The sequence below is a fragment of the Castanea sativa genome, chromosome 7 (assembly GCF_040712315.1).
Source record: "Castanea sativa cultivar Marrone di Chiusa Pesio chromosome 7, ASM4071231v1".
NCBI lineage: Eukaryota > Viridiplantae > Streptophyta > Magnoliopsida > Fagales > Fagaceae > Castanea > Castanea sativa.
The window spans coordinates 30,771,310-30,796,110 of NC_134019.1; the positions used below are offsets into that span (position 1 = coordinate 30,771,310).

The window sequence follows — 24,801 nt, forward strand, 5'->3', positions numbered from 1 at the left end:
CACACAAATGAAAATCCCACTACCCACATCCATTGCCACTGCTGTGCCACATCACAAATCAACCACACCACAAACCCACTCCGCCACCACAAACCATCGACCCAGACCCACTCCGCCACTACTACCACACAACCCAGGTCGCCACTATAGGGAAGACGACGTCGTATTGTAGGATCCACGCCTACCTCTGCTACTACCACCACCACATGGGGTTTGGGTTTGAGGAGAGGAGAGAGCAGCCATAGAACAAAAGCAAGAGAGAGAAGAGAAGACAGAGAAATGAAGGAGAGAGTGTGAGAAGAGAGCTTCAATGAGAGAATAAAATAATGTTTTTAGTTTTACAATTGAGTTACAGTGCGATTCTACATTTAAAATCGCACTGTAGTACAATTATGAATTTTTTTTGCAATAGTTAGCATTTGCAAACCGGGCTATGAATGCTCTTAGCATTTGAACATATCTCCATTCTCACTTAGTGTTTTGAGCTTAAAAAAAAATTGTTAAATTGTGTTATTATTATTATTTTGCTGAATATATGTTAAATTGTGATAGTACTTATTAGAAACTTTGGAAGTTGGAACCCAGTTCTTTTATTATTATTTTTTTGATGAAAAAAAAAAAAAAAAAAAGAAAGAACTGGGACAAATTATAAAACCAAAACACATGGGACAAATTGATATACATAATTGAAGAAATCTCTTTGAGAGATCGTTTAAAGGACCGTGTCATACTTTATTTGCCATTTTTATTTATTATTATAGTATTTTAATATGGGCAAAGCTGCCTGATTCTGAACCAGAACCGATAGGATAGGATAGACACTACACATCAGCTCTTAGACATTAGGCTTTCCGGCACAATCATATACAATACTGAGTAGCAGTGATTCAGACACACACAGAAAAAGAGAGAGAGAAATGCTTAGACTATTGGCGAGAAGAGCAGCTTGTTGGGGTTCACGGAATCCATGGATGATAGCTCACCCGAGAAGGGACCTCTGCCTTGGACTCGGAGTCCTTCCCGACTCCATTGACCGGACCTCTGACTCCTTCACTCGTAACTCCAACGCCATGGATGAACTCATCTCCGACCTCCAATCCCACATAGCCAAGGTCCTCTCTTTCTCTCTCTCTGTGTAAATATATATAAATGTTTTAATGGGTTTGTGAAAAAGTTCAGGTTTTAAGTGGAGGAGGAGCAGAGGCGGTGAAGAGGAATAGGAGTAGGAATAAGCTTCTACCCAGGGAAAGAATCGATCGCCTTCTTGACCCTGGTTCTTCATTCCTTGAACTTTCTCAGGTTCTGTCTTTCATTTCCACTTTATTCACAATCAAATTTCTCTTTCTCTGCAAATATCTTTAGCCTGATTTTTGCCTTTTAGTTTTAAACGATGTTATAATAAATTACTCAAAATATTTTGGAGCTTTCATGTTGTTTACGAACTGGGATTTGGTCTAGCGGCACAAAATTTTCAAATTGCCGAGGTGGCAAGTTGTTATTGGCAGATTAAAAAAAAAAGAAGTGATGTCTGAGTCGACATGAAAACTTTTGTGAACTCAACTATTGTAGATTGCTCCCCGTCAGGTATGAAAAGCCCTGGAGTACCTGGTGACTGGTTCTAGCGAGTGGGGTTAGTTGCTTGGAGTTTGATTAGCAGTGATGATTATTGTACGGTATGAGTTAAAAAAAAAAAAAAAAACTCAACTACTGTGAAAATTGTTGTGCCGGTAACATTACTATTTGAGCATACATAAATCTCCATGAAACTGATCAAACATAAAGATTTGTGAGGTTGCATTCAAACTATACCGTCTCAAGTCGAGCTCCCTGAGAATAATCATGATGGATGTAAGGTTAAGTGTAGGTTTGTACAACCTAAAGAGGTGATTGTGAAAAGGACCCAAGCATTTTGAGCCTAAAAGGGGTTGTTGAGAGGGAAACGAGCTAACTATATAGGTATGAATCCATTTGAAGTCAAAAGTCTTTTAGATCTTCTCCCACTTTCACCACTTGTTAAAACGTATCCGATTCAATAGAAACAAACACGCATCATGTTCATGAGTGGAGTCATGCTGTTAGCAAACAATCTGAAGCAAGTGATGATCAATTAAAAAAAAAAAAAAAATCAAGCTTATTTACATTATATGGGATTTCTGGTAGTGGATTATGTCATGGTTTTAGTTAGGCTTGAACAGTTTCCCCTATGAAGCCATTAGGCAACTGCAAGCCTCTTATGCTGGAATGCTCAAGGAGTTGACATGGGTTGGACCAAATGCATATGTTAATGATTTTTCATTTGATTATGAAAGTAGCTCCTCCTTTAATATCAAGAAACTGGTTACTTACAATACTTTAAAGGTTCAGCTGTTATCCCATATGATACTTTCATTGAGCTTTCCCATGATCCTTTTATAAACCCTGTGACTCATCCAACTCAACCAAACCTTTTGTCAACATGTAAAGAGCATATTAATGCTATTTTGAATTAGCATATTGTTTCTACTAGGGATAGGAAAAGTTGAGTGCTACTTAATTTGTTGAAAGGGACAACCAGAGTCATATTGCACATGGATCACCAGAGAAGAGCTGCTACAGTTAGACCCTAATATGCTAGAATACTACTCAGGGATTTACTCAACAGGGTTGAGTCTCTCCCACCCTGGGAGGGATGATATAGATATGAACATTACTGCTAATTTAAATTTGAATTTCATTAATATAATTTTATCATGATTGTGGATTATGTGATTTTCTTATGGATGTTTCTTGGAAGCCTATTTAAAAAAAGGCTCCAGTAAAATATAAGGGACATATGAATGAACAAAATTTGATGTTGGAATTTTCCAATAACTAAGTGCTAATTCCTAGGGTCTATCCTTTTTTTTCCCCTATTCAATTGTCTCCCAAATTTTCCAATGAATTTTGTTGTGCATCACACAGCCTTCTGTAGCTGAGATATTCCCTCTCTCTTCTCAACCAAACCAAACCCTGAAATGATAAGTTGATTTATTTTTTGAGTGTCTTTGTTCCAAATTAAGTGGATTGCAACATGCACTATAGTCCAGATATATTTACTGTCTCTTTATGGGGATGGTAGTTAGGAATGAAATTTGTACACATTTCTGATACATTGTTCACTAGTTTGTCTTAAGAACGTTAATCATGTTATTTAATGTATTAGAAATCATGCATTTTGTTCAGATTCAGAATCAGAATCAGAATTCACATGTCAACTGGAAAGAAAATGTTCTGTTTGTCGATTCATTAGACTTGACGCATTTTATAGTAGAATATGCAATGTCTTTGACATCTAATTGTGTGTTTTATCATAAAGCTTGCAGGCCATGAATTATATGAAGAAGCCTTGCCATCTGCTGGGATTATTACTGGGATAGGTCCGGTGCATGGACGACTTTGTATGTTTGTGGCTAATGACCCGACTGTCAAGGGAGGCACTTACTATCCCATCACCGTTAAGAAACATCTTAGGGCACAAGAGATTGCCACTCAATGTAAATTACCATGCATATATCTTGTTGATAGTGGAGGTGCTTTCCTTCCTAAGCAGGCTGATGTCTTCCCTGACAAGGATAATTTTGGTAGAATTTTCTACAATCAAGCTGTGATGTCTGCTGAAGGCATCCCCCAAATTGCACTGGTATTGGGTTCCTGCACAGCTGGGGGTGCCTATATACCTGCGATGGCTGATGAAAGTGTCATGGTCAAAGGAAATGGTACCATTTTCCTGGCAGGACCCCCACTTGTGAAGGTTAGTTACAGGCCTTCTGATGTTCCAAAATGCTTCATGGGGTAATTCCCAGATCTGTTCAATTATTTTTTTGGTATCTTTCTATGTTATATGAAATATTATATTGTGTCCATATGTGTATGTCTGTGCTTGCTTGTGGATTGGTGTGCTTATATGCATGTGTGAACTTTGGTTTGTCTATAGTTGTGTCTAAAATCTATAAATTATTCAAAATTTTTCAATAGGCTGCTACAGGAGAAGAAGTCTCTGCTGAAGATTTGGGGGGTGCTGCTGTGCATTGCAAGACATCAGGAGTTTCAGATTATTTTGCTCAAGGTATTTACTTTTGTCATTCTGCCTTTGCATCTTAAAGGCACCTCTTTTGAAATTTACTATGATCTTCCCTGTGCTTTCTGCTTCAGTAAGATTCTTTATGCTGGCCATTCCATGTCAGTGTGCAGAAGTTTGCCTGATGAGTTTCAACATCCAGAACTCAATGAGATTGTGAAAATGTTTATACTTCCGCCGCTCTTGGGTTGTGGATGTTTTCACTTTCTCAATGAGACTATTTGCTTATTAAAAAGTTTGTGATACTAAAATTTGTTTTTCTCGAGCTATTAGAATAAATATGTGTGTGGGTGTGCATGCACTTGCGTTTAAGAAATAAGACATAATGTTCTTTTTTTTTTTTTTAGTGATGATATATGTAATTTTATTTTTTCTTGTAGATGAACTGCATGGACTTGCTCTTGGGAGGAACATCATTAAAAACTTGCACATGGCTGGGAAGGAGGGAATGCTAAGTAGATTGGAAACTGTAAACCATGAATTTAAAGAACCATTATATGATGTAAAGGAACTTCGTTCCATTGCACCAACAGACCTTAAGCAGTCCTTTGATATACGGTCAGTTATTGGTCGCATTGTTGATGGAAGTGAATTTGACGAATTCAAGAAATTGTATGGCACTGTGAGGGCATTTGAATCACTTAAGCTTGTTAGAATTTTATGTGTTAGCATTTGATATTTATTAATTTTGTAATCCCAATTGTGTCAATGCAGACTCTTGTAACAGGATTTGCTAGAATTTTTGGACAGCCAGTTGGAATAATTGGAAACAATGGGATATTATTTAATGAATCTGCTCTAAAAGGGGCCCATTTCATTGAACTGTGCACTCAACGAAACATTCCTTTGGTCTTCCTTCAGAATATCACTGGATTTATGGTATGCCATCTCACTGTTCTTAAAGCTTTCTAACATCTCTTTGTAATTACATTTGCAAATAAAACAGATTGAAATGGGGGGAACATATGTAATCTGTGATATGCTTGGCAATTTAAAGTGAACTTATTCTTGACGTATTCGAGTTTAAATGAATTTAGAAAGTACCAATAGAAATTCAGTTTTAAAGTAAAAATGTTGGACTAGGAAATAAAAATGGACTGAGTCACACGGATCAGAACAAGGATTTGAAAGCCTTACCCTAGACCTCTAATCTTAGTAATGGCAGTCTTTTCTGTTGATTAAGAGAGAGGAAGTTGTACACAGTTTAGCTCAATTAAAGCTTCCCTTTTGTTCGAAATTTATTGCATGGTTATTTGTGGACTCTCAGAATATTGGTTCTTGATAAGTTGTTTTTTTCCTTGTATCAAAATTTTTTAATGATTAGTTGAGTGACCTTACATATTTCCTAATTCAGAGTTTCAGTTGTGAAGATTAGTTATGGTTGGAATTCCTTTTGGTTTAAACTGCTGTGGCCATTAGAATCTGCCCCCCTCCTCTAGCATTTCTTGTTAGATGAATGACAGTCAATTGTTTTATGTCGTCCATTGCTCTTCCATAAAACTATCCGTTTGTCTGTCTGTCTGTGGGCAAAATAGTTTTACTTAAGGAGCTGGATTTGGTAAGCTCTATGTTTTTTTCAATCCACTTTGAGGTATAGTATAACATTCATAGAAATGGGAGGTCCATTAAAGTTGGTAAAAGCATGGAACCTTAATGTTTAATATTCATTTAATAGGTTGGCTCAAGATCCGAGGCAAATGGAATAGCAAAATCTGGAGCAAAAATGGTTATGGCAGTTTCATGTGCGAAGGTTGGTGTCTCTCATACTTAATATTAATTTCATTTTGATTATTGAGTAAATTTTAAGATATATCAAGCCTATTGCTGTATGAATGTGCCTTCAGGGTTGTTGTTCAGCTCCTTACTTGTATAACATAATATTGAGTATTGACTTTATAACTTGAAAATAATCTATTAGCGTGGTTCTTTTGTGTATAACTAGAAAAAAAACAGCTTATCAAAAAAAAAAAAAAAACTAGAAAAAGAACAAAAGAAATGTATGAAACAAAAAAGATTTACCTCTGCACCTTTTCCAATCAATTGATATAGGTTCCCAAAGTTACTATAATCGTTGGTGGAAGCTTCGGTGCTGGAAATTATGCAATGTGTGGCCGTGCTTATAGTCCGAACTTCATGTTTCTTTGGCCAAATGCCAAAATATCCGTGATGGGTGGTGCCCAGGTAGCTCTTCACTCAACACATTCATGCTTATGACTGAGATGTCAACGTGATAAAGCATAAAGATCTGCCTCTTTTTGATTTGTCAATTACATATCATTTTGTCTTTGAATATCAGGCTGCTGGTGTGCTAGCTCAAATAGAAAAAAGCAACAAGAAAAAGCAAGGGATTCAGGTAGAAGCTTCTTTTTGTCTCTAAGGAAAGATGACTTATCATATTTCTCCCTAAACCAAATTCAGGGTCTTCTTATTTGTCCTAATGAACGCTTTGCATGATGTAATGCAGTGGAACAAGGAAGAAGAGGAAAGATTCAAGGCAAAGGTTGTGGAGGCATATGAGAAAGAAGGAAGTTCTTATTACTCCACAGCAAGGCTCTGGGATGATGGCATTATTGATCCAGCTGACACAAGAAAAATCATAGGTCTCTGCATCTCTGCTTCCATGAATCGTCCTGCAGAAGATACCAAATATGGTGTATTTAGAATGTGATGGGATATGATTTTGTATCAAGGAAAGCACTGGCATCCTAGTGTCTGATGCACATCCTGATGCATTATTTTTTTAATCTTGTATGCTTTTCTGTAAAGTAAACAGGGGGGAATAAACTGAAAAGGGGGAGGGGGAAAAAAGCAGAGAATGAATAGAAAAAAATTACGGGAAGCATACTTTCCTCTCATTGAAACGGTTAGTTTTGCAGCCAGTCAGCTCCTTTTATTTGATTGATGCTAAAGGTATACAAAATTTACTCCATAAATCTTATAAATTGATGTGTCATTAACCATAAAAAAGTAATTTAATATTTACTTAGAAAAATGCTAAACCTACTACAAAATTTGTTACATAATGTATACAAATTGACTTGACAGTGGACTTGACTGGCTGATACCTATTTTTTTTTTTGAGAAGAACCGGTTGATACTTGATATCAACAACTTAATAAATGATTATTTTTTATTTTGGTGATTATGACACATAAGTTAGTCAGCTCCTTTTATTTGATTGATGCTAAAGGTATACAAAATTTACTCCATAAATCTTATAAATTGATGTGTCATTAACCATAAAAAAGTAATTTAATATTTACTTAGAAAAATGCTAAACCTACTACTAAATTTGTTACATAATGTATACAAATTGACTTGACAGTGGACTTGACTGGCTGATACTTATTTTTTTTTTAGAACTGGTTGATACTTGATATCAACAACATAATAAATTATTATTTTTTATTTTGGTGATTGGTGACACATACGTTTGAAAAGATTACATAGTAAAACTTGTAGTATTCATAGTATCACTTATTTATTTGTAGAAAATGGTAAAGATATTATAAATTTTATTTCATAACCTTTACAAATTGACGTAACAATGAATGTAATTGGGGGATCTCAAAACATAATAAATGAATATTTGAATTACTTTTTAGTGATTGATGGCAAATTAGTTTGGAAGCTATATGTTGTAAAACTTATAGCATTTGCATCACTATTTATTTATTACTGTATTTTTTTCAAAGTAGTAATGATCACATTTGGTCTTGCGCAAATGGGTTTCCTCTAATTGAGAGGGAAAATAAATATTCGACAGAATCATTGTTACAAAAACTAAAACCAGCAATCTGGCTTTTGCTGGAAAAGGGTATCAGAATAGTTTTTATGACTTATGACCATTGGTTCAGCTTAAGATGGAGTGTTCTTATGCTCCAAAGGAGGACCCATCTAGCTTCATGAGAATTGGGTCATAGAGAATCAAACCATGCGGACCTTGTGGACAATTTTATGAGATTGTGACATCAAGCTTTCATCCACATTGGTTTGGTACTACGGATTTGGAAAGAGATTCTCTTCTTTTTGCTGTGCATTTCCTCAGCATCAGTTGTGGCTGTGAGGCTTACACGGGCTGGTGATTGCTTGGTTGGTGGGAAGCATGCTTTTTTTTTTTTTTTCCTTGTTTAATTTTCTTTTCTTCTTCTTCTTTACTATGTATTCTATAAATTTTTGGTGCTTCCTGATTCTTAATAATTTCATGATATATGACTAATGTTGTTCTTTTAATCTACACAAATACTTAGTTGTTTGCCTTCCAATGAAAAAGGAGAGTTTGAAGGAGTTTCGCTGTAAAAATAGTCCAGATTATAACTAGGATAGTTAGCAAAACACAAAAACATAAATAAAGAAAAAAATTGACATGTGTTGATTATTAAGATGGAAATCTTTTAAATCAGAATTTCATGGAGTAAAAGAGAAATCTTTTTAATTCGTCGTTGGACAATATTTAATGTGAAGGTTTCTTATTATCTGTGGGAAATTTGGTAAGAAGTAAAGTCCTAGACCATATGCTGCCAAAGTAGGTAAATTGTGAAGTTTCGAAACCGTTTGTAATTGCTTTGGGCTAATTTACTTTAATTCATTGAACAGTTCAGTTCAGCCGGTGAGGAATATTCTTGAACAAACTATATGTTCTCCAATCTTCAATGTCTTGTTTCTGGTCCTTTTTTTTCCCTCCTTATTTGCTCTCTGTTTTGTTTTGCCAATATTGAAGCCTAATGTTGCTAATGTTTTGATTGAAATTAGTGAATATCTCTAATTTCTTGGATGACATTGGGAATCTTTTAATAGGGTATTCATTACTAATAATATTCCTTCTGATTTAAGCTAAAATTAGATATGTATGATTTTTGTGGGACTAAACATATGTGATAGGCTTAGATGTCATTTAACCGATACCTCCATAGAGCATTGTGTAGTGACAAAAACACTATGAAAGAATGGAATTGAATTAGTATGGTTCTCTTAAATAATATCAAATTTTCACATGTGGTAGATGCATGTGAAAGTGTTAAAATTCAACCAAAAGTTGATACAGTGAATTTAGGTGTGAGTTGGAGTGTCTCCATAGCATTACTCAAAACAATTAACAAATTGAATTTATCTCTATTCTCACTTATAGTTGTGAGCTACTGAGCTTATGACAACAACACCAACAACAACACACACACACACACACACACACACACACACACACACACACACACACGAAATCTTTTAAAGATCGTTCAAAGGATGATGACAGATCAAATCCTTCTTGTACAATATACAAATCTAGCAGTAGTAGTGACCCACACACACACACACACACACAAATGCTTAGAGTATTGGTGAGAAGAGCAAGTTGTTGGGGTTCACGAAATCCAGGGCTAGCCGTATGCCTAGGTCATTTAGGCCAAGGCCTAAGGCCCCCAAATATGAGGGTAGTAAGTTTTTTTTTTTTTTTTTTTTTTTTTAAATTTTAATTAAAGAAAAATGTGAGTTAAATGTACATTTTTTTTTCTTAAGGCCTAAAATATTAGAGTTATATTAGTATATTACAAATTTTATTATATAAGCCTTATAAATTGACATGTCACAAATCATATGAAATAATTCAATACTCATTTATTCTTTTGTTGAAGTGTCATCTCATTGCCATATCAGTTTGTAAGCTTTTTGTAGTAAAATTTATAGTAAGTTTAGTATTTTCTCCACAAAAAAAAATAAGAATTAATAGAAATGCAACCTAATCTCCATTAAGTAAATGAAAAATATTAAAGCTAATACAAATTTTACGACAAAAATCTTTCAAACTGATGTGATAGTAATATAATAAGTGTCAATTAAACAGTATAATAAATGAATGTCTGAATAACTTTTTTTTTTTTTTTTAAAATTTTTTTTCGATGATATGCTAGTTTGTAAAACCTATATAGTAAGTTTCATTAGCTCACTTTGGGTGAATTATCCATATTAATAAGTAGGAATTAGTAATTAATTTGAAATAAAAAATATAATAAAAAATAAACTAAATATTATTCAAGTGATATTTAGATATAAAAGGCCCCTTTAAATTTCCCAACCAAACATTCCTTTGGTATCTTCCTTCCGAACATCACTGGATTTATGGTATGCCCCTCACCGTTAATAAAGCTTTCTAACATCTTTGTGTCATAACATTTGCAAAGAAAACAGATTGAAAAGGGGGGAACGTATGTAATCTGTGATATGCTAGGCAATAAAGGGTATGCTAGGCAATAAAGGGTAAAGTGAACTTATGCTTGATGGATTTGAGTTTAAACTAATTTTGAAAGTACCAATAGAAATTCAATTTTAAAGTAAAAAATGTAGGACTAGGAATTAAAAATGGACTGAGTCACACAGATCAGAACAAGGTTTTGAAGCCATACCCTAGACCTCAAATCTAAGTAATGGCAGTCTCTTCTGTTGATTAAGATAGTGGAAGTTATACATGGTTTTAGCTCAATGAAAGCTTTCTTTTTTGTTAACATGTATAATGTTGTGGGCTTTAGGCCTAACTAGTTTACTTGTATAGCACTCTTACTTGTACTACACTCATATTTACTCGTACTGCACTCATATGCCTCCTATATAAAAGCACTCATGTATATTCTTTCAGTGAGAAATACAATACTATTGAATTTAGTATTTCTAACATGGTATCAGAGTAACTGCTCTGACCTTTTCTTAGCAGTCTTGTTTTTATTGGTGTAACTCCATTCTCAATATTGTTTCCGTTGTCACAACAACTGCCACAGCCTTTCGCCGTTGAACCTTCGAGTCTTCCAGACATCGTCCTCAGGTTCCGGACCTGTAGCAGCCGCCGTTGAGGAGTTCGAACACTGCAAAGACCACTGCCTTTTTCGGCACTGCCGTGAATATTGCTCCGAAAAATTTTCCGAAGGTACCACGAAGATCGTCTTTCTCCGATCTACCTTTTCGTGAAAACCTCACAGTCATCGTGAGGCTTCCACTGACCCTTTATGGCAGATTGCAATGAAAGAGGAACTTGATGCATTATCTAAAAACCATACTTGGGACTTGGTCACTCTCCCTCTCTGGGAAATCTGTGGTTGGTTGTAAGTGGATCTACAAGATTAAGATTGGCTCTGATGGGTCCATTGAGTGCTACAAAGCTCGCCTTGTTGCAAAAGGTTTTACACAAGAGTATGAGATTGATTATGAAGAGACCTTTGCTCCGGTTGCTTGTATCTCTTCTGTTCGTGCTCTCTTAGCTGTTGCTGCTGCCAGTAAATGGGATCTTTTCCAGATGGATGTCAAAAATGCATTCCTTAATGGGGATTTAAGTGAAGAAGTTTATATGCAACCTCCTCCTAGTCTCTCTATTGAATCAAACAAGGTTTGTCACCTTCGACGTGCACTTTATGGCCTTAAACAAGCTCCACATGCTTGGTTTGCCAAATTCAGCTCTACCATCTCTCGTTTGGGTTACATGGCCAGTCATTATGATTCTGCCTTATTTCTTCGTCGCACTGACAAAGGCACTATTTTACTTCTCTTATATGTGGATGATATGATCATAACTGGTGATGACCTTAGTGGCATTCAAGAACTCAAGGATTTTCTCAGTCAGCAGTTTGAGATGAAAGATCTTGGACATCTCAGCTACTTCTTGGGTCTTGAAATCACTCATTCTACAGATGAACTTTACATTACTCAAGCCAAGTATGCCTCTGAACTCTTGTCTAGAGCTGGACTCACTGATAGTAAGACTGTTGACACTCTAGTCGAGCTTAATGCGCATCTGACTCCTTCAAGGGGGAAACCATTGTCTAATCCCTCTCTTTACAGACGCTTAGTTGGCAGCCTAGTTTATCTTACTATTAGTCGTCCAGACATTTCCTATGCTGTTCACCAGGTGAGCCAGTATCTGTCTGCTCCACGATCGACTCACTATGTTGCTGTTCTGCACATTCTTCAGTACCTAAAGGGCACTCTCTTCCATGGTCTTTTCTACTCTGCTCAGTCTCCTCTTGTTCTCCATGCATTTTTTGATGCCGATTGGGCAGGAGATCCCACTGATCGCAGGTCCACCACTGGTTATTGCTTTCTTCTTGGTTCTTCTCTAATTTCTTGGTGAAGCAAGAAACAAACTCATGTGGCCCGTTCTAGTACTGAAGCAGAATATCGTGCCCTTGCTGATACCACATCTGAGCTTTTTGGCTACGATGGCTTCTCAAAGACTTAGGTGTGTCTACATCCTCTGCTACTCCTCTTTATTGTGACAACAAGAGTGCCATTTATATTCCTCACAATGATGTCTTCCATGAACGGACTAAACACATCGAGATCGATTGTCATTTTATCCGTTATCATCTTGTCCATGGTGCTTTCAAGCTAATCTCAGTCTCCTCTACAGATCAACTTGCAGATATTTTCACCAAGTCACATCCTAAGGGACGCCTTCGTACTTTGGTTGACAACCTCAAGTTGGTCTCACATCCACCTTGAGTTTGAGGGGGGCTGTTAACATGTATAATGTTGTGGGCTTTAGGCCCAACTAGTTTACTTGTATAGCACTCTTACTTGTACTACACTCATATTTACTCGTACTGCACTCATATGCCTCCTATATAAAGGCACTCATGTATATTCTTTCAGTGAGAAATACAATACTATGGAATTCAGTATTTCTAACACTTTTGTTCAAAATTTATTGCATGGATATTTGTAGACTTTGAAGTCTCAAAATATTGGTTCTTGATAAATTAGGTTTTTTTCTTATATCAATTTTTTATGGATGATAAGTTGAGTGAGCTTACATATTTTCTAATTCAGAGTTTCAGTTGTGAAGATTAGTTATGGTTGGAATTCCTTTTGGTTTAAACTGCCATGGTCATTAAATTTATTCCATTAAAGTTAGCAAAAGCATGGAACCTTAATGTTTAACATGTATTTAATAGGTTGGCTCAAGATCTGAGGCAAATGGAATTACAAAATCTGGGGCGAAAATGGTTATGGCAGTTTCTTGTGCAAAGGTTTGTGTCTCTCATACTCAATTTTATTTTGATTATTAACTTCTGAGATATACCAAGCCCCTGTATCACTGTATGAATGTGTCTTCAGGGTTGGTATTCAGTTCCTTATTTGTATTACATCATATTAACTTTATAGCTTGAAAAAAATCTACTAGTATGGTTCTTTTATGTAAAACTAGAAAAAGAACATCTTATGAAAAAATAAAAACAATTAGAAGAACAGAAGAAACATATGAAACAAAAGGATCAACCTCTGCACCTTTCCCAATCAATGAATTAGGTTCCCAAAGTTACTATAATCGTTGGTGGAAGCTTCGGTGCTGGAAATTTTGCAATGTGTAGTCGTGCTTATAGTCAGGGTGGTGCCCAGGTAGCTTTTCACTCATCACATTCATGCATATGACTGAGATGTCAATGAGATAAAGCATAAAGATCTGCCTCTTTATGATTTGTCAATTACATATCATTTTGGCTTTGAATATCAGGCTGCTGGTGTGCTAGATCAAATAGAAAAAGGCAACAAGAAAAGCAAGGGATTCAGGTAGAAGCTTCTTTTTGTTTCTAAGGAAAAGATGACTAATCATATTTCTCCATATACCAAGTCAGGGTCTTCTTATTTGTCTTTACATGCACTTTGCATGATGTAATGCAGTGGAACAATAAGAAAGAAGAAGAAAGATTCAAGGCGAAGGTTGTGGAGGCAAATGAGAAAGAAGGAAGTTCTTATAACTCTACAGCAAGGCTCTGGGATTATTGATCCAGCTGACACTAGAAAAATCATAGGTCTCTGCATCTCTGCTTCCTTGAAATGTCCCGCAGAAGATACCAGATATGGTGTATTGAGAATGTGATAAGCACTGGCATCCAAGTGTCTGATTCATATTAATCCAGATGCATTATTTTGATATCTGTATGCTTTTGTGTTTGAGTAATCAGGGGGACTAAACTGATTATTAAAAAAAAAAAAAAATCAGGTGGAACAAACTGAAAAGAGGGGGGGGGGGGGGGGGGGGGGGGGGGGGGGGGGGGGGGGGGGAACAGAAAAGAATAAATTAAAAAAATTTATGGGAAGCATACTTTCCTCTCATAGAAACGGTTAGTTTTGCAGCCAGTCAGCTCCTTTTACTTAAGTGATGCTAAATATATTACAAAATTTACTTCATAGTTTTTAAAAATTGATCTGTCATCAACCATAAAGAAAGTAATTTAATATATATTTAGAAAAATGCAAAAGCTACTAAACAATGAAAAATTCTTAGGTAGTTCCGGAGTATAGTGAAATGATGCTCTTTCCTCTCACATTCATGGTAGACCCCACCATAAATTTAATGAGCGGACCCCACCATGAATGTGAGAGGAGGGAGCACCATTCTCCGTGCTCCGGGAGTACCTAAGAATTACTCCTAAACAATATATTACATGCCATTTGACTTGACAATGAAATTATTAGAGATACTACAAATTTTATTGCATAACTTTTACAAATTGATGTAATAAAAAACATAATTAAAGAATATCAAAACATAATAAATGAATGTTTGAATTACTTTTCAGTAATTAGTTACAAATTTGTTTGAATGATCTATATTTTAAATTTATAGTATTCTTAGTATCACTCTTTATTTATTACTAAGTAGTACTAATTGCATTTATTATATTTATATATATATATTTTGAAAATACATTTATTATATTTATTATTACGTCGGTTTGTAATTTTTTTCCTCCAGTCAATTATGGACAAGAAGTTAAGGGACAAACGAGTTTATGTGGTTAGAAGTGCGCAAGAACTTGTGGTGAGAATCATTGCGTTGCCTTCAGCACCATGAGGAAAAATATTTTACTTCTCAAGTCCTTGTGTGGGCTGGTATACACTACACCATATTCATATCTAACAAAGTTCTCATACCAACACTGAAAAATATAGCCTAGCCTTAACCTCTCTATTTACGCTGTTCAGGGTTTTAAGTTATGGGTAGCAAAAATCGTCAGCTTCATATATTCTTCTTCCCTTTCATGGGCCATGGCCATCTGATACCGACCATGGACATGGCCAAGCTATTCACAACGAGAGGTTTGAAGGCAACGATTGTCACTACTCCTCGCAACGTGCCTTTATTCTCCAAAACTAGCGGCATCAACATTGATATCCAAATCATCAAGTTCCCTGCTGTAGAGGATGGTTTGCCCGAAGGATGTGAGAATATTGACTCACTCAATTCCCCAGAAATGGCTCACAATTTTCTCAAAGCCACTAAGATGCTTCAACAACCACTTGAGCAACTACTACAAGATTTCCAACCTAGTTGCCTTGTTGCCGACATGTTCTTTCCTTGGGCAACTGATGTTGCAGCTAAATTTGGTATTCCAAGGCTTGTTTTCCATGGGATCAGTTTTTTTTCTCTGTCTGTAGACCATAGTTTGAGACTATATGAACCTCACAAGAAAGTTTTTTCTGATTCTGAACCTTTTGTCCTTCCGAATTTTCCGGGGGATATAAAGTTGACAAGGATGCAACTTCCTGACTTCATTAAGCATGAAGTTGAAACAGACTTTTCCAAGTTGTTGCAAGAAGTTATGGAATCAGAGTTGAGGAGCTATGGGGTAGTTGTTAACAGCTTCTATGAGCTCGAGCCAGCTTATGCAGAGCATTACAAGAATGTTATGGGAAGAAAGGCATGGCATATAGGTCCAGTCTCACTATGCAACAGGGGTGCTGAAGATAAAGCCCATAGGGGAAAGGAAGCCTCCATTGATGAACATGAGTGTTTAAAGTGGCTTGCCACAAAGAAAACCAATTCAGTTGTTTATATTTGTTTTGGAAGTATAGCACGCTTTAGTGACTCTCAGCTCATGGACATTGCAATGGGTCTTGAGGGATCTGGACAACAATTCATTTGGGTTGTGAGGAAAGCCAAAACTGAGAAAGAAGAAGAAGATTGGTTACCTAAAGGATTTGAGAAAAGAATGGAAGGTAAGGGACTAATCATAAGAGGTTGGGCACCCCAAGTGTTGATCCTCGAGCATGAAGCAGTTGGAGGATTTGTGACTCATTGTGGATGGAACTCGACCTTGGAAGGAGTGACTGCAGGGGTACCCATGGTCACATGGCCTATGGGTGCTGAGCAGTTTTACAATGAAAAGTTAGTAACTCAAATATTGAAAATTGGGGTTGATGTTTGTGCTCAACAATGGTCAAGGGTTTTGGTGGGAGATGGTATCAAGTGGGAAGCGATAGAGAAGGCAGTGAGGCGAATTATGGTGGGTGAAGAAGCAGAGAAAATGAGAGGCAGAGCCAAGGCACTCGGTAAGAAGGCAAGGAGGGCTATTGAAGAAGGGGGATCGTCCTATTCTGATTTGATGGGTTTAATTGAAGAATTAAGGTCGTATAGCCTTTCAGTGTAAAGAGTGTGTAATAACAAGTGTGCACTAGTATTTTCTTTTACAAAGTATCTCCCACGCTTGTTAAATGTGTGTGATGGGAACTCTTTGTCAATTTTTGTTTATTATTGATGGTGGTTGTGTCATAATAGCCAAAGTCCAATCAAATCAGTGTAATAAAAACTTTCGAATTGAAAACTAATGACCATGCTTAAATTGGATTGCATTTGGCCATAATTCCCTTCTTCATGAGTCTAAATCTTTTGAAGTATTCTCTTTAGTCCACCTTATACTCTACAAATAAATTCATGTAACATATTTACCTATATATATATATATATATTTGTTTGACAATAAAAAATGGGTAGAGAGCGACCTAAGTTGGCGTATTCTACTTAGACATTACTATAATAACTCCTTACTTGTAGGATTTGAACTTGTGGGAGCAGGAAATCCAGATGAATCATAACTATACACACAATTTCATTAAAAACGCTAATGGGCATGAGCCAAGATTATGAAGTTATTTCCTAGGCCCTTTTTATTGTGGGAAATAACTCCATATATGCTCTATAAAACTTTATCTTGGTTTACAGGTGTAGTGCCTATAAAAAGCACCAAGTGAAAGTGTTGTTTGTGGGCATAGGTGGATTGTATGTAATTAATTACAACCTATCCCAACTGTTGGGCATCTATTTCTCTTTCCTATTCTTTTTCTCCCTCTCTTATCACGGTAGGACACTCTTAACTTTTCCTATTGACTAACAAGCAAGATACACGTTAGATGCATGATCAATTGCTTATTTCTCATACATGTGTAAACAAAGTGATTCAGAAAGAGGGGGGGTGGGGGGAGGGGGAACAAACAAACTTAAACAATGTGATACAAGTTAAAAATGTTATTCTAAACGTACAATTCAAATTTTTGTTGAATAAAAATGACATTTATTCATATTGATTAAACTGGTTCGTGTCAAAATAAGGTCAACCTGTTTCAAAACAAAATTGAATATGGTCATTTGAAATTAATCTATGCGTTAGTTTGGATATAAACGCGTTTGTGTTTGTGTTGGCGGCTGCATTTTTGTGTGGGTCCCGTGCACTGTTCACGAGACCCATAAGTACGAATTTTAACAAATTTTTCTTTAAAACTAAGTCTCATGACATTATTCATATATTTAAAAATTATTTTTCTACAATATTTTTTGTTTTCAACAATAAGCGGTATTTAGTTTTCAGTTTCCATTTCTTTTGTCCAACGTAGTTTCCATTTCTTTTGTCCAACTTTTCTGGCTCACGGTTCAGGAATCAAGATATGTGTGAATATCCATATCATGCTTTGTATTGTTGGGCTCTTCGGAATGGATCACTCTCTTTTAAACTGGGCTTGCTTAGATGGACTAGGCTGTGTATAGAACTATAAAAAAACTATGGATATATCGAAGGAAAAAACAAAAGGTTTGCTTTACAGTTCTTACTCGCCCACTAGGCCGTCCACTAGGCCACTAACAACAAATATAAGACTTTCCCCATCAACATTGTGAATAGAATTCGAGAAATTATGCAGTACATCCAGCAGACTACTACGAGAGAGGATTTTGTGTATCGGATATACATAATCATCCACTTATATAAAAAAAACCATCTTATGAGACTTTTCTTTTATAACATGTATGAATCTTAAACATGTGAGAAAGAGGTCTTATGAGACTGTCTCATGAGATACCTTCTATACATATAAGCGTGAGACAGTAATTATGATACGAAGGGGGAAGAAAGGCGGTAGTTGTGTTAGTGTAGAAAGGAATGAAGGTGAGAGCCTAATAGTAGGTGGTAATAGCAGCATTATGAAGGAATGAGAGGGGGTGAGGGAGGTTATAATGGTAGAGGTAATGGTGATGGTGGCAATGTGGAGGGAGGGATCATAGGTGGTGATGACAGCATGAAGAAGGATAAAGAAAGTGGTGGTGCAGTGGTGTAAAAGAGTTTAAGAGGAGGAGGGGAAAGAAGGCATAGGGGCAAAACCCTGGTCCAAAAAATAGTGTACATTTTCAAGTACATTATGAAAACGCAAACAATTTGGCTAAAAGACACTTTATGCCCTCTAAGTTTAAGATCATTTCTAAATTGAGACCTCAATTTTTAAAAATTACTTTATGTCATCGACTATTACATTGATATTAATTTTTGTTCAAAAGATTATTTTTGTGTGAGGTAATGATTTTCTACCATTTTTAAATGGTTTTATATCAACTTTCTGATAAGAGGCAAGATGTTTTTACTTAGAAATATATTTAATGCAATTTTTGGTTATTCTCTTTTGTAAATTATAGTTTTCTTATTGATTGTGTCATTTTTGGAGTAGATATCATTGCTAAGCACACCTTGATGAGGCGTAATGATCTTTCTTTACCCAATATATTGTTCTTACATTTTTATGATTAAGGTTAAAATATTATTTTGGTCATTAAATTTTACCAAAAGTTTATTTTTCGTTCTTAAACTTTAAAAAGTTCATTTTTCATCTTTAAACTATTGAAAATGTTTTACTTTATATCTTTAAACCTTAAATCTCTAAACTGTTGGAAAAAAGGTTCTTTTTTCATCTCAAATTTTGTCTTTAAGCTATTGAAAAAATCCTTTACAAATTTTTGGGATTAAAAAATAAAATTTTAAAGTTTAAGGATGAAAAAAAAACTTTTGATAAAATTAAAGATCAAAATAATATTTTACCGTATAATTAATATGAGTGGGATATTGTTGGTGTATTTTTTTTTTAAATGTTCATGATTTTGTTGTTACAATATATATATATATATATATATATATATATATATATATCATCAATTCTATGGTCTTTGTAACTTATTTCTTCATTATGTTATGATTAATTTTATAATAAGTTACGTGTATTCGATTTATATCTACATAAAGGAGCCTTACAAATCTTGAGATGTGTATCACAAAAGTGTATATACACAAACATGATATATAGATGAGAATACATGTATAGAGTAGTATTTTTATAGAGATTATTTTGTGGGCAAAGAAATATTTTTCTTTAGTGGAGCTAGCTTTTGCTCTATGAAGTAGTTCAGACTCATATATATATGGAGCTATATTGTATGTGGTTAGATTGTTATATCCTAGGGGCCGCATGCTACCGAATTGTGAAACCATTGGCAATGGTTGAGATTTGTGTGGAATATTCTCCTGTGGTGGTGGCATGAAACTCCTTAAAAGTTAAAAAGAGTATAATATAGATGCTTCAACTAAATCATATACCTATAATATCTATTGCTTACTAATTTTACTATCACAAATTATTTACATATCATATTATGTTATTATTCAGATGAATTAAGATTTTTTTTTTTATAAATTTGAGCTTTCAGATGAATTAAGATGGTAAGTGAAAATTCATATTTTATTATTTTTGTGATCTTTTTTCCTTTTTTTTTTGAAGTCGAGTGAGCTTAATTATTAAATAAATGTGAATTAAAGTTTATTACATTTTAAACCGAGGAATCACAGTGTGTTTGGCACTGTACTTTAGATAGCTTATATATTAAAAGGTGAGGAAAAAAAAAATCTACTTTTTAAAAGTTAGTTTATTTGATGACATAGCAATTGATCTTTGATTTTCTTGAAATTTCGTAAGCATTAAGGATGTAATAAGAACATGCAATCTAACGGTTAGATTTTCAAAATTCACACTCAATATAAATATATATGATGAGTTTGTAGGGTTTTTCTCCAAACTAGTTTGGAGAAAATTTCTTCAAACTTCTCATATATTTCTTTTTTGGGTGTGAATTTTGAAAATCTAACCATTGAATTTCATGTTCCTTATGTTCTTAACATGCATATCAAATTTCGTTCAAATCGGATATTATTTACTATTTGACCAATTAACTTATTTTTTATATACAACTTGAAATTACAAAAACTTGAAATTATAATATTTATTTGATGACATAGCAATTGATCTTTGATTTTCTTGAAATTTTGTAAGCATTAAGGATGTAATAAGAACATGCAATCTAATGGTTAGATTTTCAAAATTCACACTCAATATAAATATATATGATGAGTTTGTAGGGTTTTTCTCTAAACTAGTTTGGAGAAAATTTCTTCAAACTTCTCATATATTTCTTTTTTGGGTGTGAATTTTGAAAATCTAACCATTAAATTTCATGTTCCTTATGTTCTTAACATGCATATCAAATTTCGTTCAAATCGGATATTATTTACTATTTGACCAATTAACTTATTTTTTATATACAACTTGAAATTACAAAAACTTGAAATTATAACATTTATTTGATGACATAGCAATTGATCTTTGATTTTCTTGAAATTTTGTAAGCATTAAGGATGTAATAAGAACATGCAATCTAATGGTTAGATTTTCAAAATTCACACTCAATATAAAATATATATGATGAGTTTGTAAGGTTTTTCTTCAAACTAGTTTGGAGAAAAATTCTTCAAACTTCTCATATATTTCTTTTTTGGGAGTGAATTTGGAAAATCTAACCATTGAATTTCATGTTCATTATGTTTTTAACATGCATATTAAATTTCGTTCAAATCGGATATTATTTACTATTTGATCAATTAACTTATTTTTTATATACAACTTTAAATTACTAAAACTTGAAATTATAACATTTGTTTGATGACATAGCAATTGATTTTTAATTTTCTTGAAATTTTGTAAGCATTAAGGATGTAATAAGAACATACAATCTAACGGTTAGATTTTCAAAATTCACACTCAATATATAAATATATATATGATGAGTTTGTAGGGTTTTTTTCCAAATTAGTTTGGAGAGAAACGTTGTTCTTTATTAAAAGTTGAGTCAAAAAGTGGAAATATGCAACCCAAAAAAAAAAAAAAAAAAAACCAACAAAATTTGCTGCCATGATTCAGAGTTCCTGTCATATATATGTTGTATAACATCCTGACGTTTATTGCGAAAAAGAAACTGATCCTTTATCATTCATAAAATTTTCAATTATATTTGGTTATATTTGGAGAAAAACAAAGTTAGAACAAGCAAACAAACATATACTTTTTTAAAAATTTTTTTTTTATTATAGTTCTTTTGATAAGTAAACAAACGTATACATATGCCAGGTTTCAAAACATTATTATACATGATTATTATTTATATATGGTTGGATTCTAATAGTATAAAGCAGAAGCATTCTAGGACACATGATGCAAGAAAATAAGGAATAAATATACATACAACCGCACAAGAGATCAGTTGACTTTTTTTTTTGTTTTGAAGGGAGATCAGTTGACTCTTGCACATGCCTTACATATTTAACAAAATACTATATTGTTTAGAACTAAAAACAAAAACAAAAAAACAAAAAAAATTATATATATATATATATATATATATATATATATATATATATATATATATATATATATATATATTTGTGGGAGCTTGAGGACCGAGTATGAAGATTAAAGAGCAAAGGAAATCTAAGTTAGGATGAGAGCCGAGGACTCGAGGACGTGAAGATGTGATTGCATGGAGAAGTACAAAGGGTAAACTGGTGATATATGGCAGAGAAAGTGAAAATATTGGGGGTGAGGGTAGGTAGTTGTGAACTCCGCATTGATTACTCTGTACCTAGTTTCCTGGCCGAATTAAATAAGGAACACCAGCTTTATCAGCTGCATTGATGTAGAGGTGACCTGAACAGTGCACATCACATGTTAGGAACCTAGAGGTTCCTAATAGGGACAGGTATGAATTGTAAGGGGATTAATGGGAATTGTAGGGAAATTGACTTAATTCGAGGTAGTCACCCTCCATAGAGAAAGAGAGAGATTAAGAGAGAGATTAAGAGAGAGAGAGAGAGAGAGAGAGAGAGAGAGATGCACTAATGCACTAAAAAGTTGGTTTATTTTTCAATTGATATCTAATGTTAGATTACAATCATATATTTATAGTAGACTAGCTCTAATCTCATTGGCCCACATGGCCTCATCCTATTGGTTCTATTATTCCCCATGTGCATTAATAATTCCAACATGTGCTAAATGTGATTAACATGTTTAGAATTGTAACTAACCCATGTGCATTAATAATTCCAACATGTGCTAAATGTGATTAACATGCTTGGGAACTAAATCTCAATACAACAATTATTATCCATATGCTTATAGCATTCCTAACATTTCCCTCCCCCTGAAAACACCTTGCCCACAAGGTGTTGTGAAATAGCATCTTCATCAAAGGAGATCTTCCTATGGACCAATAGCGTAGTGATATTTTGATCACCATATTCATGCATTTCTCTTTGACAAGCGGTCTCGTGCACATGCAGATTTCTTCTTCGTAGATCTTCAAACTTTGCTCGAATTCTTGAGCCTTCAATGGTTCTTCAATCTTCAAGGTCTCATTGGTTTTTTGAACCTTGAGATGTTCTTGTATCCTTAAGACCTCATTTGATTCTAGAATCATTAAAATTGTTGGCGCTTGTATCTTGGATTACTGATACTTGGATTACCGACACTTGGATTGTCAATTCTTGAATCATAGACTCTTGAATGATAGCCTCCGTTGGTGCATCAAGAATTGGTTCTTGGAAGATCATCATCACCTTCTTTATTGGTTCTTTCGATTGAACTTCAAGGGTAGCATGTAACTCCTCTTTCGTCATGTTCTCCAGACCCTCTTGAAATCTTGAAAGCTTTTCATTCATAGCCTTGTTAGACTCAGCCAAGGTCTTGATCTTCTCTAGAACGGCATTGTGAGATTCATACAAAGTCTTGACATCCTCTGAAACTTTGTTCACCATTTGTCATAATTCTTTCCAAAGTTCTCTTCGGTCACATTTGTCCGTATTAAGATTGATAGCTCTGATACTAAATGTTAGGAACCTAGAGGTTCCTAATGGGGATGAGTATGAATTGTAGGGGGATTGATGAGAATTGTAGGAAAATGGACTTAATTTAAGGTAGTTACCCTCCATAGAGAAAGAGAGAGATTAAGAGAGAGAGAGAGAGAGAGAGAGAGAGATGCACTAATGCACTAAGAAGTTAGTTTATTCTTCAATTGATATCTAATGTTGGATTACAATCATGTATTTATAGTAGACTAGCTCTAATCTCATTGGCCCACATAACCTCATCCTATTGGTTCTATTATTCCCCATGCGCATTAATAATTCCAACATGTGCTAAATGTGATTAACATGCTTGGAATTGTAACTAACTAACTAGCTGACTAAATCTCAATACAACAATTATTATCCATATGCTTATAGCATTCTTAACCAGCTAGGCAGCTTCTTTCCACCACTTTCTACAAGCAAACGTACAAGTGTCAACAAAAGAAAATGGTTAGGTGGGAGATGAAAGGTTAGGATGACAAAGGCAAGGACTATAAATAGGGATGAAGGAGGCTAGGATGAAGAAAGAGGGGGACACGACTCTGAAAATAGAAAGAAGATTGGTATTTGAATGTAAAGGATTCCTCCTCGAGAAAACCTATGAACAAGCATTTCCATTCCTCTGTTATTGTGAGTGTAATCCTCGGGATGTAATCGTCCTTTATTGTGTTGTTCCCTCTCTACAAATTTTTTGTATTGAGCCTTGAATTATTGTATTCGAATTGGGCTTAGGCCCCCTTGCGAGATTTTTGGTCCTTACAATTGCCACCGTCTGTGGGAACAATAAAGGAGGGAATTCTGTCTTGAGGATAAATGGCGAGCGCAAGCCAAGATAGGGAAGAATCAGTTGGTTCACAGAGGGAGAACCAATCTTTAAGCATACAGTGTGAAGGTAATAGACTGCGCACCCCAAGTGTGGTTGTGGAGTCATATCATAGTGATCATGCAAGAAGAAGTCGTTCACACACAGGGAATCATGTTTCTCATGATGAAGAGTTGCAGAAGATGCAATCAGAAATAGATCATTTGTGCAGAAAGTTGAAATAGAGGCAGAGTAGGAGAAGGAGCCCTTCCTATTCATCTAGTGATGGCTCGGAGGTTGGGAAGGATTGGGATGATCATTATGGGTCTAAATCTCCCCCTGGCGAATCCCATTCTGTTTCTACTTCTTTAGACAAGTTTAAGAAAGGTAGGGGTAAACGAATAGGGGGATGGTCATATCAAGGCACGGGGAATGATGCAATGAGTAAGGCCTTGAGGCAAATCTCTAAATCACCTTTCATAAGAAGGATAAATAAAGCAAAGCCTCCTCATCGTTTCTCTCAACCTACTTTTACCATCTATAACGAGAGGACTGATCCCGTGGAGCATGTTAGCCATTTTAATTAGAAA

General features: G+C 34.9%; 3 protein-coding genes across 4 annotated transcripts; all 3 read left to right on the forward strand.

The window, feature by feature from the left end:
- The first annotated feature begins 743 nt into the window (after positions 1-743).
- On the forward strand, positions 744-6,996 carry LOC142643094 (methylcrotonoyl-CoA carboxylase beta chain, mitochondrial). 2 transcript variants are annotated; one of them, XM_075817641.1, is made up of 10 exons: positions 744-1,112; positions 1,180-1,299; positions 3,335-3,769; positions 3,994-4,084; positions 4,477-4,718; positions 4,811-4,975; positions 5,772-5,846; positions 6,146-6,277; positions 6,393-6,449; positions 6,561-6,996. In XM_075817641.1, exons 1-10 carry the CDS (start codon positions 918-920, stop codon positions 6,762-6,764), a joined length of 1,716 nt encoding a protein of 571 aa, XP_075673756.1. In that variant the 5' UTR covers positions 744-917; the 3' UTR covers positions 6,765-6,996. The 2 variants fall into 2 exon arrangements, with proteins under 2 accessions (XP_075673756.1, XP_075673757.1); XM_075817642.1 differs by lacking the exon at positions 744-1,112 and having other exon boundaries at positions 1,161-1,299; positions 3,342-3,769.
- A 6,037-nt stretch (positions 6,997-13,033) lies between these two features.
- Positions 13,034-14,019, forward strand: LOC142643095 (methylcrotonoyl-CoA carboxylase beta chain, mitochondrial-like). The gene is made up of 3 exons (XM_075817643.1): positions 13,034-13,104; positions 13,590-13,645; positions 13,757-14,019. The coding sequence occupies exons 1-3, from the start codon at positions 13,078-13,080 to the stop codon at positions 13,953-13,955; spliced, it is 282 nt and encodes a 93-aa protein (XP_075673758.1). The 5' UTR covers positions 13,034-13,077; the 3' UTR covers positions 13,956-14,019.
- Positions 14,020-14,909: 890 nt separating this feature from the next.
- On the forward strand, positions 14,910-16,663 carry LOC142642801 (scopoletin glucosyltransferase-like). The gene has a single exon (XM_075817226.1). It carries the CDS (start codon positions 15,076-15,078, stop codon positions 16,507-16,509), a length of 1,434 nt encoding a protein of 477 aa, XP_075673341.1. The 5' UTR covers positions 14,910-15,075; the 3' UTR covers positions 16,510-16,663.
- Positions 16,664-24,801: the final 8,138 nt, after the last annotated feature.